A 23,596-nucleotide genomic window follows, 5' to 3' on the forward strand; every position below is an offset into this window, starting at 1 on the left:
TGGAAAATGGCATTAATTATCAATATGTATCTCAAAGAAGCAAATGAGGTAACATACAAATGAGCCCAGCCCGGTGTCTGTTCACAGCATGTGTGTAGTAAATGAGTTCCCCTTTCCCTCTCTCCTCCAGTAGAGCATCAAAATGAACAATAAAGACACTTTCATGAATGGACCCAAGCAATGTAGGGTCACCTACTAGGCATAGTTGGGCATTGGTGAAAATCCTGTTTGTTCATCACTATTTTGGTCCCTGGAATCTATACTGATGCTACAAGGGCATCCCAAGGTCTTATTCTAGAAAGTGTGCCCACAGCCCAGCCCTGGTCTCCCAGGGTCATACCCTGCAGGTATTGGATGATGCTAAGGTTTTGAGCCTTGGAGATTGTCTTCAGCACACAGAAGGTGGGCTCCTTCCAAAAGGAGCAGCTGTGCTCCCGAAGACACGTCGTGGCAATCACAAGAGACTGGAGCTCGTTTCCAGAGAGAAGTCCCTCCAGACCCTGAGCCTCACCGCAAATGTTGAGCAACATCTGGAAAAAAAAAGCCAAAGAGACTCTGGTTAGGAAGCCTCCTTCCTGTGATGAATTTGTTCCCTAATTTTCCATGTCTCAGCGGGAAGGATGGGGTCATATGTGGTCACCCTCTGCCCCAAACCAGGGAGATTCAATGCCATTTCCTCAGAAGGGCCTCCATTTATACTCTTGTCCTCATTTCCCAGCACATCTCTCACTTTTCCATCAGAGCACTTAAAAAATTGGACGCTGATCATTTATTCACACAACTGATCTCCCCGTTTAACTTCTCTGTCTCTCTGTCATCTCTGTGAGAGACCGTGGGTCCGGCATAGTGACGAGCCCAAGAGGAGTTCTCTATATTTTGTGGAATGAAATAAGGAAACCCTGAGGAACTCTGATGTGGTATCACTGTGGCTCACATTCTGTCCATACCTGGAGAGGACCAGGAAGACAGGGCTGTACTACTTCCCTGCAGAGCACATAGAAGCCACACAGTAAAGACTTAAGTACCCAGTACTGTGTCCTGGTCACCACTTAAAATATGATTTATGTGTGGGCAAATGACACCTAAATTTCTAACAGATGCAGCTTATGGACAACCCACCATAAGTGGAACCTGCCAGAACTTATGAGATACCCTCTGGTAAAGATGATTCTGGCCTGAGAATTGGTCTAAAATGGATGGGGATGTGGACGTGCATGTTCAGTGGACAGCTGCATCGGCAATCCCCAAATGGTCCGAAGTACCTGCTCTGTGCGAGACCCTGGCCAAGGCACAGAGATGAGTAAGCTACACAGTCCCCCCACCAGAGAGGCAGGAGGAGTTTTCTGGAGAATGCAGCATCCCAAAAGCTGAGAAAGTAGAACTTGTCAGTAAGGGCGCAGGGGAGAGAGGTGAGAACTTATGTTAAAAGTCGCCGCTGGTCAGAGAGTATAGGAAAGATGGGTAATGACATGAGGACATAGCATGTGATGCTTAGTGGCCTGAGATGGCCTCTGAGAGGAGAGACGGAGGTGACCGCACAGAGTGGTTAAATGCCTTTCTGTGAGCAGACTCAGGAGCCAGGTTCCCAGGGTTCCAATCCCAGCCCCGACCCACCACCTCTGTGACCCTGGACTCATGTTTACTCACCGTACCTTAGATCAAAAAACCACACACATCCTGTGGTGGAAGAGAGGGCTCAGGGAGGTGACAGATGTGAGGTTATGGCATAAGGGTGGGTACATAGCAAGTACTTAGAAAATGTTGGCTACAGTTCTGCAAGGGGGCTTAGCATGTTTGTTCTCAGAGGTGCAGGGGCCAGAGACAGGAGGTTCCAGATGTCCGGGAGGGTCGGTGGGACCTTAGAACACAGACTGGAGGACAAGGAGCTGGTGTGGCCGAGCGGGGGAGGAGGAGCACACCGTCCTGGGAGAGAACAAGGGCAATACAAGGATACAGCAAGATGGAGAGAAACTCCATCTTCCAAATGCGTGGGGTTCCCTGGCATTTGCAGAGCCTGGGGGAAAAAGGTGATCTGGACCCTCCAGGAGAATAGAGGAGAGAGATGAAAGGGGGTTGGAGAAGCAGAGCTCGGTCTCGGCCCAAGGGAGTCCAGCCCTCCTCCCACTCACCTGCACAAACATCCTCTGAACTTGAACATCACTCTCAAAAAGCTCATTCTTTCCCAGAGGAAAGACAAAGAAGAGGTAAAGGCACTGGAGGAGCAGGGCTGGGAGCCCCGATTCGGCAACTCTGCCCAGCGTCTCCTGCAAGCGAAGAGCAGACGTGACCCAGGGCCGCAGAGCCAGGCAGAGCACGGCTCCAGACCCAGACCAGAGAGGTCAGCCAGTGCGGCTGTTTTAGCCACGAACGTGGGGAAGTCACTTCCTCTCTCTGGGCGACACATTCTCAGTTAAGAAGGGAGGCAATCATAGGGCCCACTGGGATGGCTGTGAAGATTAAGTTGATATAAAGTGTGTATTATGTGCTCGATAAGCATTATATCTTTTACACAGTAGACAGATGATAGGAAGGAAGGAAAGGAGGGAGGGCAGGAGGGTGGAACTGGTGCAGAGCAGAAATCAAGGGCTTTCCTGGCAATCATACCTCTGATTTTGGTGGGTTTCCTCCTGATGAGGGAGCTGGAAACTCAGTAGGGAAGAGGTGGTTGAGAACAAGTACAAGCAACTGAATTAAGGACGTGCTCAGGGCCCTGTCCATCCCTTCGTCCAGATTTAAGACCTCATCATGACCAAAACAGCCCTATGGGTGAGGACCAATAATCCAGAGAGCCACACCACAGCTAAACAGCCCCAGGGCTGCCAGACAGAGAGGAGACAGGGAGTTGGCAGAGAGGGACCAGCCTGAGTGTGAAGCTTCCCAGGGCCTTTCTTCACAGGCTGTGCCTGCAGCTGCACCAGGATTACTGTGGCTGTAGCCTCTACATGCGTGTGTGCACACATACATGACCGTGAGACAGCGCATGCGTGGTTATTAAAAAGTATATTGTCCATGCAATTTCCCACCCGACTGACTAATCTCACAGACATGGTGGGTAAATTAGAAAAGAGAAAAGAAGACTGTACAGCCTGGGCCAGCAGCAGGAGTGTAAGGCAGGCCACTAGGCCCTAGAAGCTTCCGCTGCAGGTAGTGTCTGCCCCCATATTGGACATGTGGCCCTGCATGACTGCACTCAGGGTGGCTCTCCCTGTCCTCCAAACTGCACTGCCTCCCCAGAAAGCCAACTGCTTACTCTCTCACTGCTTTGGGGGCAGACTCCTCACAGCAGAAAACAAGGCTTTAGGTTACTTTTTACTCTTCAGACTGAAAACAGTCCTTCTCCAGGGGCTGAAAAGCCCCCACCCTGTGCTCCAGGCCACTGTCCCTGATGGTGGTCCAGGCAGTTTACATGGAAGAAAAGTCAGATGGTCCTCCCACCGGTGAACAACTGTTGGCTGTGCTCCTTTCTCACCTCCTGGCACTGACTCCAAATGCCTGTCTGATGCCTCTGTTCACCATTAGACAGAGGGCAGCCACCACCCCAGCCTGGTTCCCTGCTGTTCCTAGTCTGGGCACCAGGAGGCTCACAGTGGGCAGCCTCGCTAGATGGAGGAGCCTCTGGGCCTGCCCTGCACAGGGCCTCGGCCACTGCTGCTGATGGCCACAGCTCCCAGGGACTGCTTCTGCCTGAGAGGACACCAGTCACTGGCAAACCACTCAAGGTCCCTGCTTCATGGTGGGAGGCCGTGACTACAGCCTGCAGGATGGGGCCTGCAGGATGGGAAGGGAAGGAGGAGTGGTCGCTTTTGTCTCTGGGGAGACACGGGGCAGGTGCCTACAGGCCTTGCTCCTTTAGTGTGAATTTAGCCGGAGGTAGTAAAGAGCAGTGGCTCAGAGCACAGAGTCAGACAGACTGCAGCTACATATCACGGGCGAACCTGATTTCTAGCCACCGGCATAGCGTCGCTGTAATCTGACTCGTGGGGTTTGGGGAGGATTAATTAGTGCAATGCGTGGGATGCACCCAGCCTCACCCTGACACGCAGGAAATATAGTCCATACACGTCCGTCATTTTTGGTCCTCACACTGACCCTAGAATGGAGGCATTATTATCCCCAATTTTAGAATTAACAACACAACAGAGATGCAAAGAGGTCAAGTTATTTGCTCAAGGTTACACACAGCTTGTCAACTGAAAAGGCGGGATGTGAATATGAATTTCAGACTCTGAAGTCCACGTTCTATATCCGAGGGGAAGTAGGGAAGGAAAAACGATAAATCAGTTTCATGAAAATAAAGACACCCTTGAGACATGCCACTGCCCTGAGCTGGGACGTCCCTCTGTACACAGGTGAGAAGCACCCAGGCTGGGCCACTGGGGCCTGGAACTTACCGAATCTGTCCCCGTGAGCACGTACACTGACTTCAGGAGCAGGTAGCCATCCTGCTCTGCATCCGCATCTCCCTTCCACCACAGCAACTGCCCAGCTGCCACCCGTGCTTGCTCTGGTGAGAGTGTGGGGGAGGGGAGAAAGGGTCACCAGCAGGGCAGTGTGGTGGCCTGGTCACCCAGCTTCCCTCCACGTGGGCCCCTCTCTCCATGAGATGTGCCTTAGCGTCTTTAGGGAACTTCTGCCTCTTGCCCTCCCAACAATGACACCTGCATCTGTACCAAACATTTCACTCTCTGCCATGTGAATCTCCTTGGAGGATAGCCTTTATCATACCACCCTCCCTGTTCAACAACCATCGATGGCTCCCTATTGCTAAATAATAACAACAAGCTCCTCGGCAATTGGACTTGCCACAATCCAGTGTCTTTTCCCCACTTCCTGTATCACACTGCCCCTTTTGTCACAGGGATTCCTGCAATCTACACCATGCTCAAGCCATTCCTTCCCCCTGGAATTCCCTCCTGCCCTCAGTCTCATAGCCCAGCCTCTGGGGTCCAGCTCCCTGAGTGGAAGGATGCAAGTCAGGAGACCTGCAGCAGGAAACATGCTTGGCTTTGGTTTCTGTGTGTCTGTGTGTGTATGTATGTGTGTGCGTTTGTGTCCCTCCCAGGAGCAGCAGAGTTTCCCAAGTCCCTCTTCTCTTCCCTCTTTTAGCCTTTTCCTTTGTTCTCCAGGGTATTCAGTGGCAGAACCTGGCCTTCCGTGTGCTTTCGAAGTCACTACTCTAACTCCTCTAGAAAGCAGAGAGGGGCTTAGCCGGAGGCCTGGGAGGGGTCTACAGAGCTGTTTTGCTTACTGTGAAGTTCTCCAGGACCTCTCTTCTCTCACCTGCAGGCTTTCCCACCAGTGCCTTCTGTATTTCTTGGGCAAGTTGGTTGGAAACATCTTCAGCCAGCCTTTGGAGACTGGGAAAGCAGATGATCCCCACGGAGTGTTCCCAGGCCTGAAGTGCAACATGCAGGATTCGCTCAGAGATGTCAAAGCTACAGAGCAAGGCATCAGAATCACCTCCTTCCCTCCCTGCCAGCCCAAACCAATGGCTCAACTCGCTTGAGCCAGGTGCATCCAAAGGCCACTGAATCACCTACCCTCCAGCTTCCACTGTCTCCCTACACTAGTGCCTATGAATTCTTCAACTTCCTGCTGAGCTCCAGACACCTCCAACTGGCCCCTGGACGTCTCCCCTGAACTCGTGCTCCTGAAACATCGAACACACATAACTGAATCCACTGCCTTCCCCCCAGACCTGCTGCATCCTGCCTCAGTGAATGTCCCTACCAGGCACCCACCTGCCCTAGTGGGAAATTCCAGGAGTGATTCTCTACATCCCGCATCCCTCCCCTTCCTCACCATCAATTGCTGTGTCTCACTGATTCTCCTCTTACACACTTGTCAAACCTCATGCAGATATCTTAGTTTTAGTCACGCAAGTATTTCCTTCAGATAAATTCTAAAAAGGATTAATTTAATCCGACAATTAATTTAATTGTAGGATTAAAAATGTGGAATTTTCAATTAAAAGAGTGGATTTTTTTTCTCTTTTTAGTGATTTGGTACCTATTACTAACTACTAACTCACTCTCCAGAAACAATTTACCAGATTAGCCTCCAAGGGCTCCATGGAAAAGGGCTGATTTCTCCCCACCCATGCCAACGTCAAGCACTATGGTCTATGGTGCTTTTTCATCTTAAATGAGAAAACTTGTAGAAGAAAAAATATCTCATTTCAATTGCAATCTTTGGATAACTAGAGTGGATGAATGCTTTTCATGCCTCTTGAATTGTCCATTTTTACTCTTGGCCTATTATCCTATTGGAGATTTCACTATTTTCTTATTTATTTCAAAAATCTCTTTATATATAAAAATCGTTAACCATTGGTCTATAATACTATCTCGAGTTTTTCGAATTTGTCATTTCATCTTTAAATTTGGTATTGTTTGGTTTTGCTGTACAGAAATCTGAAATTCCTATGAAATGAAATTTCTCAGTCCATTCCTTTGCTTTCTGGATTTAGTTACAAGCTTAGGAAGTCCTTTCCGAGTCCAAGTTGCTGTCATTGTTTTTAATCTCCTATTTCTTTTTAATTTCCTTAAAATCCTTTCTTATCTGTCCCTTTAATCTCTATCCCACCTGCTCATCATTTTCCTCAGACTTTTTCCCCTTATTGTTTAGGATACTGTTTAATAGAAGTCTTTTACAGTTCTGCTTGGCATGCCAGACTCTTTTCAAAATTTCCTCCCAGTTTCCGTAGTAATCCTATCCCTAGATCTGCTTTTCATGCAAAGCCTTTTCCCTTTGTTCTCCCTTCTTGTCACAGGCTGAGTACAGAGTGGAGTGACTGTTCTCGGCCCCAGACTTGAGTTCCTGGCAATTCCTGATCCCAGGTTCCCACCAGGAAGGTAAGCTGCTGTGCCAATTAGTGGCCTCTATGAAATGTAATTTTGCTGGACTCCTGACTCCTGCTCCCACTCACCAGCCGTATTAAATTATGTTCCTGCCCAGAGGCCTGACCAAGTTTTTTTAAGCTGAGATCCTCCTTTAGAAGGGGTGAGAAACACATAAAATTTCCAAAGGGAAATCATTTTCAATATGTTTCCTTGCAATAGATACTACCTACATTTGTTTAAAAGTAAAAACCTTTAAAACTCTTCTCTATGTGAAAAGACACCATATACAAAATGAGGAGGCAAACCACAGATTGGGAGAAAATATCTGCAATGCATATAACTGACAAAGGACTGGTATTTAGACTCCTATAAATTAATAAGAAAAAAATCTGATTTTTAAAAAATGGGCAAATGAAACAAGTAACTTATTGAAAGATAAATGGCAAATTACTAATAATCAGGAAAATGCAAACTATAACTGCAAGGAGATATTTTATACTTTTCTGATTAGTAAAAATGAAAAATCTGACAATATCAAATGTGGGTGAAGGTGAGGAACCATGAAACCCCCATACTCTATGATGGAGTGTCACTTAGAAGAACCTCTTTGAAGAAGCATTTAACGTAATCCAATAAAGTTAAAGGGGCACACATCCAAAAACCCACCCATTCCAATCTTTGGTTTAGTCCCTAGAGAAATGCACACATGCACAAGGTGACGTTAACAAGAAATATTCATGTAGCGTTATTTTTGATTGGGAAAAACAACGTTCATCAATAGGATAATGAATGAATAATTTGTGACGTATCTATATAAGGATATCATATAGAACTGAAAAAGAAAAATAGAGCTGTATCAATATGGATAAATCCCCAAAATAGAATGTTGTGGAAAAAGCAAATTATGACAGCATATTACAGTATGAGTCTACAAAAACCTGTGAGACTATACATAAATTACACAATAATATTACTTATGGTTATAAAAATACACCCATATTGCTGTATAATTTACATATAGTCTCACAGGTATTTTAGAATGATACTGTAATATACTTCTGTAACTTGCTGTCTCACTATATATCATTTCCCACAGGGCATGATAATTCAGCAGGTTGGGAGTTACCATTGGAGGAGGGTGGAAGGGGAATGAGTTCTAGAATTCATGCACAGGTGGCTTTAGTTTATCTGAAATGCTTCATTTCTTTTATATGGGTGGTGAGTACTTGGGTATTTTGATTTGAACAAAACTTTGTATCTGAAACACTTAAAAATGTTCTGCCCTATAAACGAACATAGTCGCACCTTTCCTTTGTAAATAAAAAAGCAGTACATCAGAACTTTGCTAGAACTACAAAAATACTAGGTGAATGTTAAACACTATTATACATAGTAGACCTTCACCAAATATTTGATAAGCAAACACATGATTATGAGACCCACAGTGTGCAGAACGATGGCCGAATGTGTTGCGGAGCGCTGGTTTTGTGCCAAATGCTGGGCCAAGCACTGACATGCATTGTTTCCACTAATCTGCATAGGGATTGGGATTATTATTATTCCCACTTTACAGAAACAGAGGCTGAGCCATAGGGTAATCCTAGAGAACCAGTTAAACAGCAGAGTAAAGAGCTGAGTTATCTCACACATACACAAATAGCATGTGCATGTCTAAGAAATGTATGGCTACCACCTGGAAACCAGCTATCACCTGGAAAGGTTAATCTCTGGAGAGATAAAGTCAGTCCTTCTGGCTGGGAATTTCAGTGGTAACATTATTTCCCTCCCCAGGACTGATATCATGTCTGCTATGATATCTTCCTAACAAATTCCTGTGCCTCCTTCCTGCAGTGGCAAACCCCTCAAAGACCAATTTGCAGGGAGTTGACGCAGAGGCATGGAGATCATCTTTGAGCAGTGGGACTCCAGTAGGCATTCTGCAATAAAGCAAATCAGGCCACTGTGAGTTGAACAGTAATTGTACGCTCAGCCAGATTCTCCCAAGGCCCACACTCCTTCCTGGGACCAAGATGGCTACTTCTGGAGGCCCCATTAACTCTTTCAGGCCACTGGGGTGCTGTTTGATGCACAGAGGCAATCATTTACTGAATGGTACCGTGGAGACCCCAAGAGTTACGGCAGCTTTTGAAAGGAACTAATTTTTTTCCCAAACTGGGATTTTCACGCTGGGAGAATATTGTTCAATATTTTTAAAAACTTTTATTTACTTACATTCTCTAAACATGATTCTCCATCATGCCTCGTGGCTGTCCCCTCACATGGAAGAAAGAGAAAGAAAATGATGCTCTGGTCTCCAGAGCATAAGGAAGACAGAAGCTCTGGAGGAGATGGGAGAAAACCCCAGCTTTGAATGACAGAGAATCTGGTTAGTTTTCAAGTGTGACTGCAGTATTACTATTTCTTCATTGCCTCAGAGTTTGGTGGTTTGACCTTTAAGTGAACTCAAAACATTTCAGAGACTTTACATGAGTTTCCCCTGATAGTGTGACACAATTGATTCTCTCCTTTGTAAACAGAAAAAAAAAAAAAAGTGATGCATCAAAACTTTACTAACATAACACAAATATTGTTCCCCTGAGGAGGGAATAAACCATACTGCAGGCCCCACTCTGAAGTGGGCTAGAGTCGGGGATGGACAAGAAGGGGTATTTACCATCACCATCCCCTCTGGATACCACACTTGGAAATAACTGTTGGTCATCCCTATTATTATATTTAATGTTACTTCTCTCTCTTCCATAGTCAGTTGGGTCCATGCTGGGTTTGTATGAGAATAATTGACCACACCCAATGGTATAAACTCTGTACCACTGGCCAGGCAGTTAGCCTAAGAGTAGCTATACACACCTGTGTACATGCACATGTACACACACACACACACACACACACAAATACACTCATCTCCAAGTACAACTGATTTAGTGTTAATTGTAATCCCTCCACACTAGGAAATAAATGGGTTCCTGTCCATGTTACCTACTGTTCTGATTATCTATTGCTGTATAACAAACTGGACCCAAATTGAGTGGCTTAAAATAACAGCAATCATTTATTTTTCTCATGGATCTGCAATTTGGGCAGGGCTCAGCAGGAACAGCTTTTCTCTGCTTCAGCTGGGCAGCGGACAAGGGCTAAGAGATCCATTTGCAACATGGCACACTCACATGGCTGGCCAGTTGTGCTGACTTTCAGGAGCAAGTGCAGCTGCAAGGTCAGTGGGTTTGGTTTCTCTCCACATAGGCTTTTACTCGGGGCTGCTTGGGCTTCCTCACAACATGGAAGCAGGGTTCTAAGTATGAGTATTTCAAGTGACAGAGAGAGGCTACAAGTCTCTTGAGGCCTGAGCCCAGAAATGTCATTTTTGCCCTATTCCATTAGTCAAGCCATCACAAACCCATCCAGATTCAAGGGGAGGGGACATAGATGTCACCTCTTGAAGGGAGCAGTGTGAACCCATCCGCAGTATCTCTAACCTACCACATCCACAGATTCCCTTTTTTTCCCATGTAGCCCCACCCCCCAGGTTGTCTGTCCCAGACAGTGAGGAATTTTACACCAATTTCTAAGGATTCCCTGCTTCGCTGCCTGCTTTCTCTCAAAGTACATATTCTAAGAACAATCTTCAACCGCTACATCTGTAGCTCTAGTTTTCTCCATCTATTATTACCCAATATCTCTATGCAATGAGAGGACCCAAGTGGTCCCCTTTCCCCCAAAGCAAACTCAGCTGAAGGCCAACAGGACCTACCCATGCTTGCTAGCAGAATGCCTTCTTCTCTTGGTGTAAGATCTTATGATAGGGAAGGGTTCTAGAAAGACCAAAGCCCAAGGCTCTTGGCAGAGAAAGAGTAGCAGTCAGTTGAATCCTTCCTGCAAGCACTGCTCTGCACTCTGGTTACTTCAGAGTGGTTACTCTGAAGTCATTGGCTTTGTGCTGCTTCCTGTGTGATGCAATAAAACCTCCTCCTTGTCTGCAACATCCTGGAGTCAGCTAAACAAACAGCACATGTGCAGGGGGTGGCATCCTTTTTGTATGAAAGGGGACATAGGTACGAGCCAGGCAGAGCCATCGCACAGTGAGTCATGAGATAGGGAAAGAAACCAGATGTGCTCCATCCTATGAACCTCAGCACTGCCCGAGGGAACGCAATGAGCCTGGGTGGACTGCCCAGGTTAAGTTCTGCTCCCCACTAACAGCTGGCTGACCTTGGCCAAGTTATGCAACATCTCTAAACCTCCCTTTCCTCATTTATAAAGCTGGGATAAAAATAGCACCTACTTCACAGGGTTATTATAAGGGCTTGTAAGCATGGAACAAAATGCCTGGCTTAGTTAATTAGAGCTTGGTGAATATTACTACCTATCATCAGTGAAAGTAACCACTTGCCCTGGCTTTGACCTAGGAAAGGGAGTGATGGAGCTTGGTAGAGGAGGAGAGCCTGCAGATCCCAGTGAGAACTTCATTTCTGACTCATCGCCTCAGGGCAGCTCCCTGCTGGGATACCAGTGCCCTGAGACTTCTTATCACCAAGACAGTCACCAAAATGTTGAGTGGGTTTACTCCTTAACAACTGCAGTGTTTCTTCAACTTGGGAGGCAGTGGGGCTAGAATTTACTATAGAACCAACCAAGCCCCTCTTTGTATTTGCCTCATAGTAGATGCAGATTTATGTATAAACAATGACAGGATAAGGGAAAAGTTCATCCCCTGCTGTGTGTTTGGAGGTATCAGACATTAATCGGCCACATGCCATGGGAGACGGCATGACTTTTTTTAAAGTCCTGATATTTCTAAGGGGTTCTCTGCAGACAACCTTGAAGAGTTCTGTTTTATGGGTATAAAATTCAGAACAGAGTGGTTACAAGCTTGACTTCTAACACAGGGACTTGTATTCCAATGGCTGTCCTCAGTCTTCATCTACAGCTCAGATTTTATCTGCACTACAACCCCCCAAAACCTCCCACCTTCCCCATGTTCCTTTCTGCTACCAGCTCTTAATTAAGAAGCCTGAGAGCTGTGGTTCTGGCAGGGTTTATTAGTCAGAACTTAATAAGAACAACAGGTTTGTAAACATATAGGACTTAATAAAAGATATAGATTTTAAGAAAATGATAAAAAGCCTGTAATAATCTGCCTCTACAGGGTTCATCAGAGGTGGGCTCCAGGGATCCAAAACATAGCAGATTTTGTCAGCAGTTTGGGGAATCGTGGTGACAGGATCTCAAACTGCACATGGGCAGTCAGTTTCCAGGAGGTTGGTGGAAAGGTGATGGGGATCATGTCGGCTTTCCATGTGCTGTGGACTTTACAATCCTCATCTGATCTCACCCTCACAGTCTCCCAGCAAATTGGTATTGATTCCACTTTACAGATGAGGAAACTGAGGCTCAGTAACATTTAGTAGCTTGCTCAAGGATGCACAGCTAATAAGCAATGGAGCTGGGACCGGAGCCCTACTGTTTGACTCTAAAGCCCATGTATTCAGCAATAGGGCTGTTGTTCCTCCTTTTACCAGGAAAGGGTTTGGGAAACATGGACCAATACCAAGGTTCAGTTATAATAGGAACAGCTTGCTATCCATGAGGTCAATGCCTACAGGGTCAGATAACATAAATGAGTGATATGGGTTGGGTGAAAGATATTAGGGAGTGGGGGACTAGGGTAAACTGAGAGACCAAGACCATCTTCTGTTTAAAAGAGGTGCCCCCAACCATCTCCATCCAATTATCGGTATGACAGCTACAAATGTTTTCAAGAGAAATCTGAAGTCTAAGTCTCACCTGAAAAGTTTCCACTTTGAAAAAATGGCACTAATTCATTTTTAACCCCTACAAGCCAAACAGAACACATTCTGGGTGCTAGTCAGTTATCCTCTGCTCTGGACAGATGCAGGTAAAACCTCTATCTGTCGTCCTTACTTTCATAGCACCAGGCCCTAGAACAGAGTATAGGAGCTCAATAAATATTTGTACAACAAATGAATGAATTCTCAAATCAACAATCTGGAGAGAGGCAAGGAAATATCAAGCCCTGGCTCTCAGATGCAGAGTCCTTTCATCAGAGCTAGGGCTGCCCAGAGGGGTGGAAAAGATACAGTGCAGTGGCTGGACCCCATATGCCTTCCCAGTGATTTGGGGGAGAGGGGGCAATGCTCACATTTTTCCTTTTATAAAGCAGACTTGATCTGAGAACTGGGTGAGACAAAGCTACCTCCCAGAAGCTGGGGTCATTAGAGCAGGGATGGTTGGGAAGGAGAAACCTGGCCCTCTCTCCTCATCTAGTTCCTCTTTTCCAGTATGTTCCCCATGCCCCAGTTATCCAATCTGTGAAATGGGTTGGATGGAGTATCCGAATCTGAAACATGGAGAAAATCAATGAATTCACGGACAATAAGTTACTTGGCAATTTTTTACAGAAAGGCATGCTTAAGTATTCCATGCATCCTATAAATATGATCCCAAGAAAATTCTGAGTCATCTTTGGAAATCCTTAAGTATTCCTGGTTAATAAGTGAGATGAAACATATTAACAAAGGGGTTTCCCAATAAAAGCCTGCAAAGCCTCCATCTGTTCTAGTTTACTTTCCAATGTGAAAAGTATCTCATATTCTCTGTACTTTGAATGTAGGTACATGGTTTTTGTACTAATAACCCAAAATCAATAGTCAAGCAAAAACTAAGTCTTCATAAAAAGACGCATTTCCAGCTCTACAATTAGACTTCAATATTTTCAGCTATAAGGCAGACCTCACTGGCAGGAGCTTTATTCCAAGACAATAAAGGAAATCCCTTGTACCCAAACTGTCACCAGCTGCCACTAGTCAGAGTGCCAGCCCAGTGGACAGGCTGGACTTCTCTTGTGTGTCTGCAACCAGGGGAGGGAGCACTGCTTTGCTGCTCCCATGGATTACACCTCAGTTTGCATTATTGGCACAATTTATGTTCCGGCTCTCCCAGGCCCTGGTGTTGGCATTACTGGTGTTTGAGGTTACCAGCCACCCTGCCACTCACATGTCAGGACACAGATGCCCTTCTAGCCCCCGAAGGTGCAGGTTTCTCCTCTGGCTCCCAAGCTGGGATTGAAAATATCATTGTTAAACAATGTCATTTTTTTAAACTAAAGAGACAATGGTACTCAAGAGCCAACTGTCCATCCTTTCCAAGCCCATCCTCACCCTGGAGATGAGCCTTGCTTGCTATCTTTATTAAATAGCACAACACTCTCCTCTAAGCGACCAGTCAGAGACCACTTGTGATGATATTAAAACTACTGACTCCAGCTTCCAGTCATCCCAGAAGTGTCCCCAGAGTGCTGTATCATCTTTTTACAGTTTCAAAAATGAGAACACCAACCTTTAGGAATAGTGGGAGAAGATTCAACAGGCTCTTCTGATGTTCAGCTGGGCTCCTGGGAGCCAACTGCTGGTATTCCAGAAACTTCCTTTCTAGCATCTCCCAGAGGGCAGTGGGGCCAGGGGTCTGCCCTCCTGGTGGGAAATCAGGCTGAGCAGCATCAGGCTGGCCTTTATTTTCAGAACCTGGATCCTCAGCTCTGTCTTCAGCCTCTGAGACCTCTTTTGCCTCCATGCCTCAGCAAAGCAGATCTGAATTCAGAGCAAAAAAGAAAAATGAACAGTCCTGTCACAACACTTTCTCATGAAACTGATTGTGGGACAAGGTACCATCCTCATTCAGTCCAGTTCCTGTTGCAGATGGTTCCTCTAAGAATCTGAAACTGACTAAAATAAGGAACACTTCTGAAAAAAGGGATTCCAATTTAGATGTGACTCATATTGACAATCTAACATTTACCAGGCACCGTCCTGGGCTCTCTACACAGACTCTCTCACGAAAGAGATGGGTTTTCCTATTTTTTCTATGTAAGTAAGGAAACTGACTGAACCAAAAGGCACCAGGGTAGTGAGACATGCAGTTGCAATGCAAGCCTTTAACACCAAAGCCTGTTTTTTGATTACTTGACACTGCTTCTCTTTAAAAAGGCTGAGTAAATAGAACAGACGTGTAAATGTCCCACCAATATTTGTAGAGGCATGTAATTCTATATCTTCTATTTTAACTTCCTTCTACCACATGAGATTAAAAGGATGTAAGTTCATTCTCAGCAACATTTGCTTCACACTCAATATTTTTGGAGGAATTTGTCCTCAAAATGACTCTTTAAACCCCCAAGTTAACTTAAAAGGACTTCTCTGTTAGTGCACACAAAAGTAATGTGTACGAGTTAGTGCACACAAAAGTAATGTGTAGGCGTGAGGATAGGGACATACACCATGAAACTGGCCAAAGCCTGATTTACCAGATAGGTAACCTTGAGAAGGTACCTTTGTTTGTGTCCTTGACTTTTCAATTGTCATACTCTGTAGCCATGTCAGGACTGACTCACAGAACAGCAAAGGTTTGCCTGTTGTTTTTTTGTCAGGAGTGCGAGAAACTCCCAGCAGGGACCAGAGTGTCCAGGTTCCCTGAAAGAAGCCTTCCCAGGCCACGATGTCACCACATAGGAGTCCATCCCGGCATCCTGCCAGCAACTGAGAGCCACCAGTCAAGGGACAGCAAACAGACAGATGGACACGGAGGTGGGTCTCCCGGTGTTTTGCTCTGGGCTACGCAGCTGCGGAAGTGCTTTATTTTTAGCCCAAACACACACCCCTTGCAGACTAGAATGGGAGTTAACTAAGGGTCACGTGGCCAGATGAGTCCTCCCTCTTTGGAACATTCTCACCCTTTAGGTACAAAACTCCATGAGTCCCTGGCTCTTCTTCTATCACACATGCTTATTGCTCTCAGACTTCATTTGCAGAAGTCACTTTCTTATACAAATGCCATGTATGTTCAGCATTGAAAATTGGGAAGAAAAAAAAATATCAGGAAGAATATCAAGGCCTATATCCAGAAAAATGACTGTTGATATTCAGGCTTTTATCTACGAATAGACTGTTCAATAATATTGTTGAAGCAAACTTTTTATCTGTACTTTTGATTTTTTTGGTTGGTTGTCTGGGACTTGGTGCGGGTTTATTTGTTTCCGTTTTGAGGTTGACCCTCAGGGACAGGTGGCGGGGTGCCTCACATCTCTCAGTCTCAGCATGGTCTCTTTCCTGACCAGGACCAGGTTCTTCTCTGGCACTGATGGTTTATTCATTCTTCCCTTGGCTTTTCATCCCCCAGTCCCGTCTTCCCCACCCCACCCAGCCCACCTGCTTGATAGCATGAGTCCTTATAAAACATGGCACAAGAACATGATTTCTGGATGCACCATTTTAAGTTCCCCGAACGGCCTTCTGCATCTTTTCTCAGCTTTACTGTCTCACTCAACATTACGACCTCAGACCCAAGCACGTGGCTCTGTATTCGTCAACCTCATTTCTTCTGACCGCTGCTCCGTGTTACACAGTGGGCATCACATGCCTATTTGATTTCTTTGCTCCGCAGTCGATGGTCTGATTGCCTGAGACTTCTCAGACTGCCCTCCATCCTGTCCTGGACATTCCCACGAGACTCCCCTCATGGGGCTGCATGTGACTGACTCTGGGTATAAACACCAGAGCGGGAGTGCTGAGTCAAGGGTGTATGTCTCTCAGTTCAACCAAGCACCATCAACTCAGATGCCTCCAGAAAGCTGGCACCAGGCCACACTCCCCCCACAGGCTCCTCTACCATCTTCTCTCTACCCCTGCTTAACATCACACTGCTTTCTAATGTTTGCTGATCTGATTGAAGTAAAGTGATCCCTCATTTTTTTTTTTTTTTTTTGGCTGCATTGGGTCTTCGTTGCTGTGTGCAGGCTTTCTCTAGTTGCAGTGAGCAGGGGCTGCTCTTCGTTGTGGTGCATGGGCTTCTCACTGCAGTGGCTTCTCTTGTTGCAGAGCGTGGGCTGTAGGCACGCGGGCTTCAGTAGTTGTGGCACATGAGCTCAGTAGTTGTGGCACGTGGACTCTAGAGTGCAGGCTCAGTAGTTGTGGCACACGAGCTTAGTTGCTCCGCAGCATGTGGGATCTTCCCGGACCAGGGCTCAAACCCGTGTCCCCTGCATTGGCAGGCGGATTCTTAACCACTGCACCACCAGGGAAGTCCTGATCCCTCATTTTAATTTGCTTCTCTCTCACTTACTAATGAGTCTGAGCCTCTCTTCATATGACTCATAGCCTTTTGGATTTCCTCTTCTGAAAAATGATTACTCATAACCTTTGCTTATTCGTCCTTGCCTATCTTTTTCCTGTTGCTTTGAGCGAGTATATTTTAGAAACTGATCCCTTGTTGCATTTAAAATCGCTAATACCTTCTCTCAATCCATTGTTTCCCTCATAAATTAGTTCATAACTTTTTTTATGTCACAGAAAAGTATTGTGAATATTTCCCATGTTGTTAAAGATCCTCTACATCTTCATTTTTAATGGTGTGTGGTGGCTGTAGAACCATGCTGATCCTTTATTTAACTAATCCCCTACATTTAGGCATTTAAGTCATTTCCAATGCTTCACTACTATAAACAACACTGTGATGATAGACCTTGTGTCTAAGCCTTTCCATATATTCATGATTAAATACCAGATTGCAATGCATTCCTAAAAGGAAATAGCTTGGTCTAAAGAGAGGTAAAAATGTTAGGCTCTGGACACGTATTTCCAAACAGCTTCTCCCGAAACACCTCATCAATGTACAGTCTTCTTTCAAGCATGTACAAGAGTCCATACTTCCTTCGTTACCATTCTTTAATTCTTGCTGATTTAATGGGTAAAAAGCAATGACATCTAACAGGCACATGAGAAGGTGCTCACCATCGCTAATCATCATGGAAATGCAAATCAAATCCACAAATGAGGTATCACCTCACACCTGTCAGAATGGCTGTCATCAAAAAGAAGCCAATAACAAGTGTTGGCCTGGATGTGGAGAAAAGTGAACCCTCGTAGACTGTTGGTGGAAATGTAAATTGGTGCAGCCACTGTGGAAAACAGTATGGCGGTTTCTCAAAAAACTAAAAATAGAACTGCCTTATGACCCAGCAATTCCACTCCTGGGTATATATACAAAAAAAAAAAAAAAAACCCACTAATTCAGAAAGATACATGCACCCCAATATTCATAGCAGCATCATTTACAGTTGCCAAGATATGGAAGCAACCTAAGTGTCCATCAACGGATGAATGGATAAAGAAGATATATATATACACAATGGAATACTACTCGGCCATAAATAAAGAATGAAAATTTGGCATTTGCAGCAACATGGATGGACTTGGAGGGAATTGTGCTAAGTGAAGTAAGTCAGACAGAAAAAGACAAATCCTGTATGATATCACTTATATGTAGAATCTAAAAAATAAAACAAATTAGTGAATGTAACAAAAAAGAAGCAGACTCACAGATACAGAGAACAAACTAGTGGTTACCAATGGGGACAGGAAAGAGGGAGGGGCAATATAGGGGTAGGGGAGTAAGAGGTACAAACTATTAGGTATAAAATAAGCTACAAGGATATATTGTACAACACGGGAAAAATAGCCAATGTTTTGTAAGGACTATAAATGGAGTATGACCTTTAAAAATTGTGAATCACACACTCTATTGTACACCTGTAACATATAATTTAAAAAATTTTTTACTTAGAAAAAAAACAATGGCATCTTTGTTGTATCTCACTACGTATTTTGTTGGATGCGTTTCTGTCTGTCTGCTGCTCAGTGTCCTTCCAGACTCCCCACAACAGTTTTCTCGTTTCAGACAGATGCCACATGTCCTCATTTCAAAAGTTTACTGTAGAAGACCTCAGCTATTCCCCGGCATTAATTACCCTCGAGAGCCACATATCCACTAAATGTTAGTTCTGTGCAAGAAGACCGCTGCACCTTTATCAGGGGTTGGCACAGAGTAGATGCTCAATAAACTGTTACCATATACATGAATAAATGAATGAATGAACCTATATGCTGATGGCACCCAAATCTCTCACTATATATAGCCCAGACTCCTCTTCTCAATAAGTTCTTTTTCTACTTGGATTCTCCCCAGACTCTGAAAGTCATTATGTCTCAGTCAGACCGACATTCCCATCATCAACAGAGCCAGCCCAAGTCCAGCACGGACATCCCAACACACAGGATGGTGGCTGGAGCCAAGCTAAACTTGTTTCTATCACATAAAAGTCATTTTGGGGCTATCCCAGCAGGTGCTACTAACCGATTCATTCAATAAAATGAATCAGAGGGCCTGCTAACACACCACATTTCTAGGAGAAGCAGGTGAGAAGACAAAGTGAGTGTTGGGACACAAGATGCGAAAATGTGTTCCTAGGGAACACAGCTGGACGCTCAGGGGAAATATCAGAGCCCCTCAGATCTCCTCTGAAGTTAAGAAGCCACGTTTACTGAAGTGAGACGCTTGAATCATGTTCCCTTGAAAAGACAGATTTTTGAAAAACAAGAATTTCTAACAAAATGGGGTCTGTGCATCCCGTGGAGAAGTTGTATGTCTCAGATGTCAAGCTGTGGCCATCCCCTCTCCTGTCCTGTAGGCCTGCTTCGGTTTTGTTTGTAAAAGGAAGGACATTGGGAGTAGCCTCTCAGGGCTGCATAAAGAATGGCAAGAAGAAACCATTCTAATTCACTCGTTATCAAAAGTGTCTTCTTACCTCTGTAAACAGGTGCAGGCACCAGCACAGACTCTGGAGCCAGGCTGTTCCAGTTTGAACCCGACGGGCTTAGAGCAAGTGACAAAACCTGTCCCAGCCTCAGTGTCCTCCTTTGTGAAATGGGCTAATAATGGGACCCCTCAGGGAATAAAGTCAGTGCTCTGGGACGGCATTTATTGGAGCCTCCTTTGTACGGGCATTTACCTGCATCCCTTCACTTAATCTTCCTTCCATCCAACAATGTCAAATCTATCAGCCTTTGTCTGCAGATGGTACTAAGGCTCGGAGCAGAGAAGTGACCTGCCCAGGGTACCATTGTGAGTCAGTAGCCAAAGTAGAGTCTACCCTGGGTCTGTAGACAGCACTGCACACCGGAGGCTGAACTCAAAAAAGGGCTTGCTTGGTGCCCAGGCAAGAAGGAGGGGCTTAGCCAGGTACCACACTGAAAGTGTTTTGGATAAGTAGAAGTTTGGGGAGGGGTGAAGGGAAAGATGGCCTTGGCAGGATGAGAGGTCTGGAGGCTGCTAGGGGTTCCAGGGGTCTCCAGGGGAAGACAAGGCCCTGCTCTGTGCCGGCAAGCTGTTTCCCAGTTTGGGTCAGGCTCAGGGCATGTGGCACGTAGGCCAGTTTAGTCATGGCTCCTCCGCATGCCCAACCAGGCCGACTAGAGGCCCTGCCTTTCTGCAGCCTGGACACAGGAGCGAGAGACTGGCAGCTGTGCAGGTACCTGCCCACTCACTCAGCCCCCAGGCAGAGGGGAGCTGCAGGCCAGAATGGGAGTCACAGGACTGGAGTCCAGTCCCAGCTTGGCTGCTGTACTGCCTTAACCAAGTCACTTCCCCTCTCTGAGTCTAAGTTTCTTCTCATTGAAATGGCCCTGGTGATCTCAGTTCCACCCTCTGGGCTTTACACACTGACCACAGAAGAGATGCAGGCCAGTGAGTCAGTGCAGAATGGCTGGAGAGGTGCCTGAGTGGACTGAGAGCCTGTGGGTTGTGTGTGGTGAGGGGTGCGGACCAGGTGCTCCCCTGTCTGTGCACCGTGCGCTGGGAGCCAGGTGACAAGTCTGCAGGGACCTGAGAAGGGGGATTCCCTATGACCTCTGGGACACTGGGGCTGGAAGTGGCCATGCGGGCCCCCGGGGTTGGGGATCACTGCCCATCCTCTCTCCCCCAACCCACCTATCCTGCACAGATCCATAGCATCGTCCAAACTCTGCTTTGTAATATCTCAGAAACAAAACATCCAGGCCATCCCGCTCACAGCTGCTGCACTGGAGGGCGACATCTGGAGCCTGAAGAATCAGCTGGGTTACAGATGTTCAGGCGCTAAACCCACATTTGATTGACCGTCTCATCCCTGACTTCCTGTGGGGTGATCTGCCAATGGGTAAAAGTCTCAGGATATGAGATGTGATTTAGCAGCCCTTGGGGCTAAGATGCAAGGAAGCTATTCTGGAGGAAACGGAGCAAGAAGTTGTGTGGAGCCACCCTCCAACGGGGCAGGTCAGAGGAAACCTGGGACTCAGTGCATTCTGTGGGGAAGCTCAGACCTAGTGACAAAGAGTTGCTATGATAAAATTCAAGATTGAAGTCCCCCCCTTTTCTTGTCTGCGTATATGACTGTCACCCTTTCTGGATTGTACACACCCAGTGCAGAGGCATACCTATTTGCCATCTGTATCACAGGTATGGTCCCCAGGCCCAGGAGCTGGTGGAGCCTCTAAACCAGATGATACAGAACAGAAGAGCAACTTCCCATGTATGGCTGTAAATGACCTGTTTTCCTTTCCATTCAAAAGTCAGTTCCTCGCTGTATGTCAGCAGATCCAAATGCTCTTCTCCTGTGTCAGTTCTCTCAGAAAAAAAATAACAAACCGATCTCCTTCCAAAAACATGTGCAAGGTGGGGCTCGGCCTTGCTTCCTTCTTCCCCACCATTACACACTAACAAGAGAGCTTACAAGTTAAAAGTTTAAAAAAAGCAAGTGAAAAGGGGGAGGGGTGGGCGGAAGTTGCAATAATGTGGATGCTCTGTTCACTCCACAGCCTACTGTAGTTAATCAGAAGCACGGAGGGGACAAGAACATTAGCAGTAGAGAAATGTAGATTAAAGCCACACTGAGATACCAGGACACACCTATTAGAGTGTCTTTTAAAAACAAACAAAATCCAGGGCTTCCCTGGTGGCGCAGTGGTTGAGAGTCCGCCTGCCGATGCAGGGGACACGGGTTCGTGCCCCGGTCCAGGTGGATCCCACATGCCGCGGAGCAGCTGGGCCCGTGAGCCATGGCCGTGGAGCCTGCGCGTCTGGAGCCTGTGCTCAGCAACGGGAGAGGCCGCAGCAGTGAGAGGCCCGCGTACCGCAAAAAAAAACAAAAAACAAAAAATCCATTAGTGCTAACAAGGATGCATAGCAACCACACTGTCACTCTCGCTGCTGTGAACGCAAGTGGTGTGGCCACTTTGGAGGACGGTTTGGCAACTTCTGAGGAAGTTAAACGTATACCCAACCATTACCTTCCTGGGTATTTACCCTAGAGAAGTAAAAACTTAATGTTCATATAAAAACCTATACATGAATGTTTATAGTAGATCTATTCATAGCTGCCCAAACCTGGAAACAACCCAAATATTTGTCAAGGCGTGAATGAAACAACAAACAGGTATCTCCATACACTGGGATGCTTCTCTGCAGTAAAAAGGAACACACTACTGACCCACGGCAACCCGGATGGGTCTCGAAGCCCTTATGCCGAGTGTCAGGAGCCAACCTCAAAAGGCTACATACTGCCTTACCCCATTTACATGACATTCTGGAAAAGGCAAAATTATAGGGACAGAAAATAGATTGGTGGTTGCCAGGGATTTCAGGTAGGAGGGTGGCTCCAAAGGGCAAAGGGGTGGTAGAAATGTTCTATATCTTGACCGTGGTGGTGGTCACACAACTGTGTACGTGTGTCCAAAGGGCACACTAAGAAGGATAAAATATTCTGTCTGTAAATCACATGTCAATCAACCTGACATAAAAAAAACCAAACACACCGAGGTGGAAAGAGCACCAATAGAGAAGCTAGAGGCTAAGGGTTTAGTCCCTTCACCTGTTTCTATCCAGCACCAAAGGGTTACACCCACGTGTTTAATTGTATAATAACTCCACTTGCTGAAAGCTTACTTTACTATGGCTCTGCATCCTGATCTCTGTATCGTCTCACCTTATCTTCACACAACACCCCGTGAGGGCGCAAACAAACAGGGGCAGTATTTTACAGGTGCTGAAAGCTAGGCTCAGAGAGGGTCAGTCACTTCCGCAGATGGCCACGTTGCACGTTCTGTGTCTGACTGCAAAGCCAACGTGCTCCTCCTTAAGCTCACCCCCTCCTTCCTCGGAAGGTCACTGGTTGGGGCCAGGATCAAATCTCCTGTGAACAGAAGCCACACTCAGATAGGGGCTCACTTGGAGGCCCTCCCAGGCCTCAGTCTCCATGTTGGTCAAGGGTGGAGGCTGCACCCCAAGTTCCCATCCACTTTTCCATCCAATTAAAAATACTATACAGTTGACCCTTGAATAACGTGGGGAAAATCCCCGTGTAACTTATAGTCGGCCCTCCATATCCATGGTTCAGCATCGTGGATCCAGCTAACCATAGATGGTGTAGTATTTACACTGAAAAAATCCACATATAAGTGGAGCCACACAGTTCAAACCCATGTTTTTCAAGCATCGACTGTATTTATTAAATGATCATTTGATCAAATTGGCTGAAATAATAGACAAGATGGCTCAATTATAAAAAGTAAAAGGATACCCCTCACAAAAGAGTCCAAAAATGCTTGTATACCCATGTTTATAAGCATGATTATTTACAATAGCAAAGAGGTGGAAACGACCCTTGCTGTCTGTGGAGGGGCAAGAGGAGAAACAGCAGAGCTTGGGTCAGAACCGCAGGAGGAGCTCTCTGCAGCCTGGGCGTGCCCGCTGGGTCTGCATCTCGCTCCTGAACAGCCGATGCACAGGAGAGACCTCTGCCCCACTTCTGAGCTTAGCAGCACGGCCATGTTGGAAAAAGCCCGGCAGAGCCC

The 23,596-nt window shown here is 46.1% G+C and overlaps 1 protein-coding gene across 1 annotated transcript in view; it reads right to left on the minus strand.

The window, feature by feature from the left end:
• The window catches only part of WDFY4 (WDFY family member 4), a 262,852-nt gene extending 248,402 nt beyond the window's left edge, over positions 1 to 14,450 (minus strand). The window contains 5 exon segments of the mRNA XM_065893727.1: positions 341 to 530; positions 2,130 to 2,264; positions 4,392 to 4,504; positions 5,281 to 5,395; positions 14,217 to 14,450. Of these exon segments, the coding sequence (XP_065749799.1) occupies positions 341 to 530; positions 2,130 to 2,264; positions 4,392 to 4,504; positions 5,281 to 5,395; positions 14,217 to 14,450 (787 nt within the window).
• Between the last annotated feature and the right edge of the window lie 9,146 nt (positions 14,451 to 23,596).

Source organism: Phocoena phocoena, chromosome 16 (genome assembly GCF_963924675.1).
Source record: "Phocoena phocoena chromosome 16, mPhoPho1.1, whole genome shotgun sequence".
NCBI classification, from domain to species: Eukaryota; Metazoa; Chordata; class Mammalia; order Artiodactyla; family Phocoenidae; genus Phocoena; species Phocoena phocoena.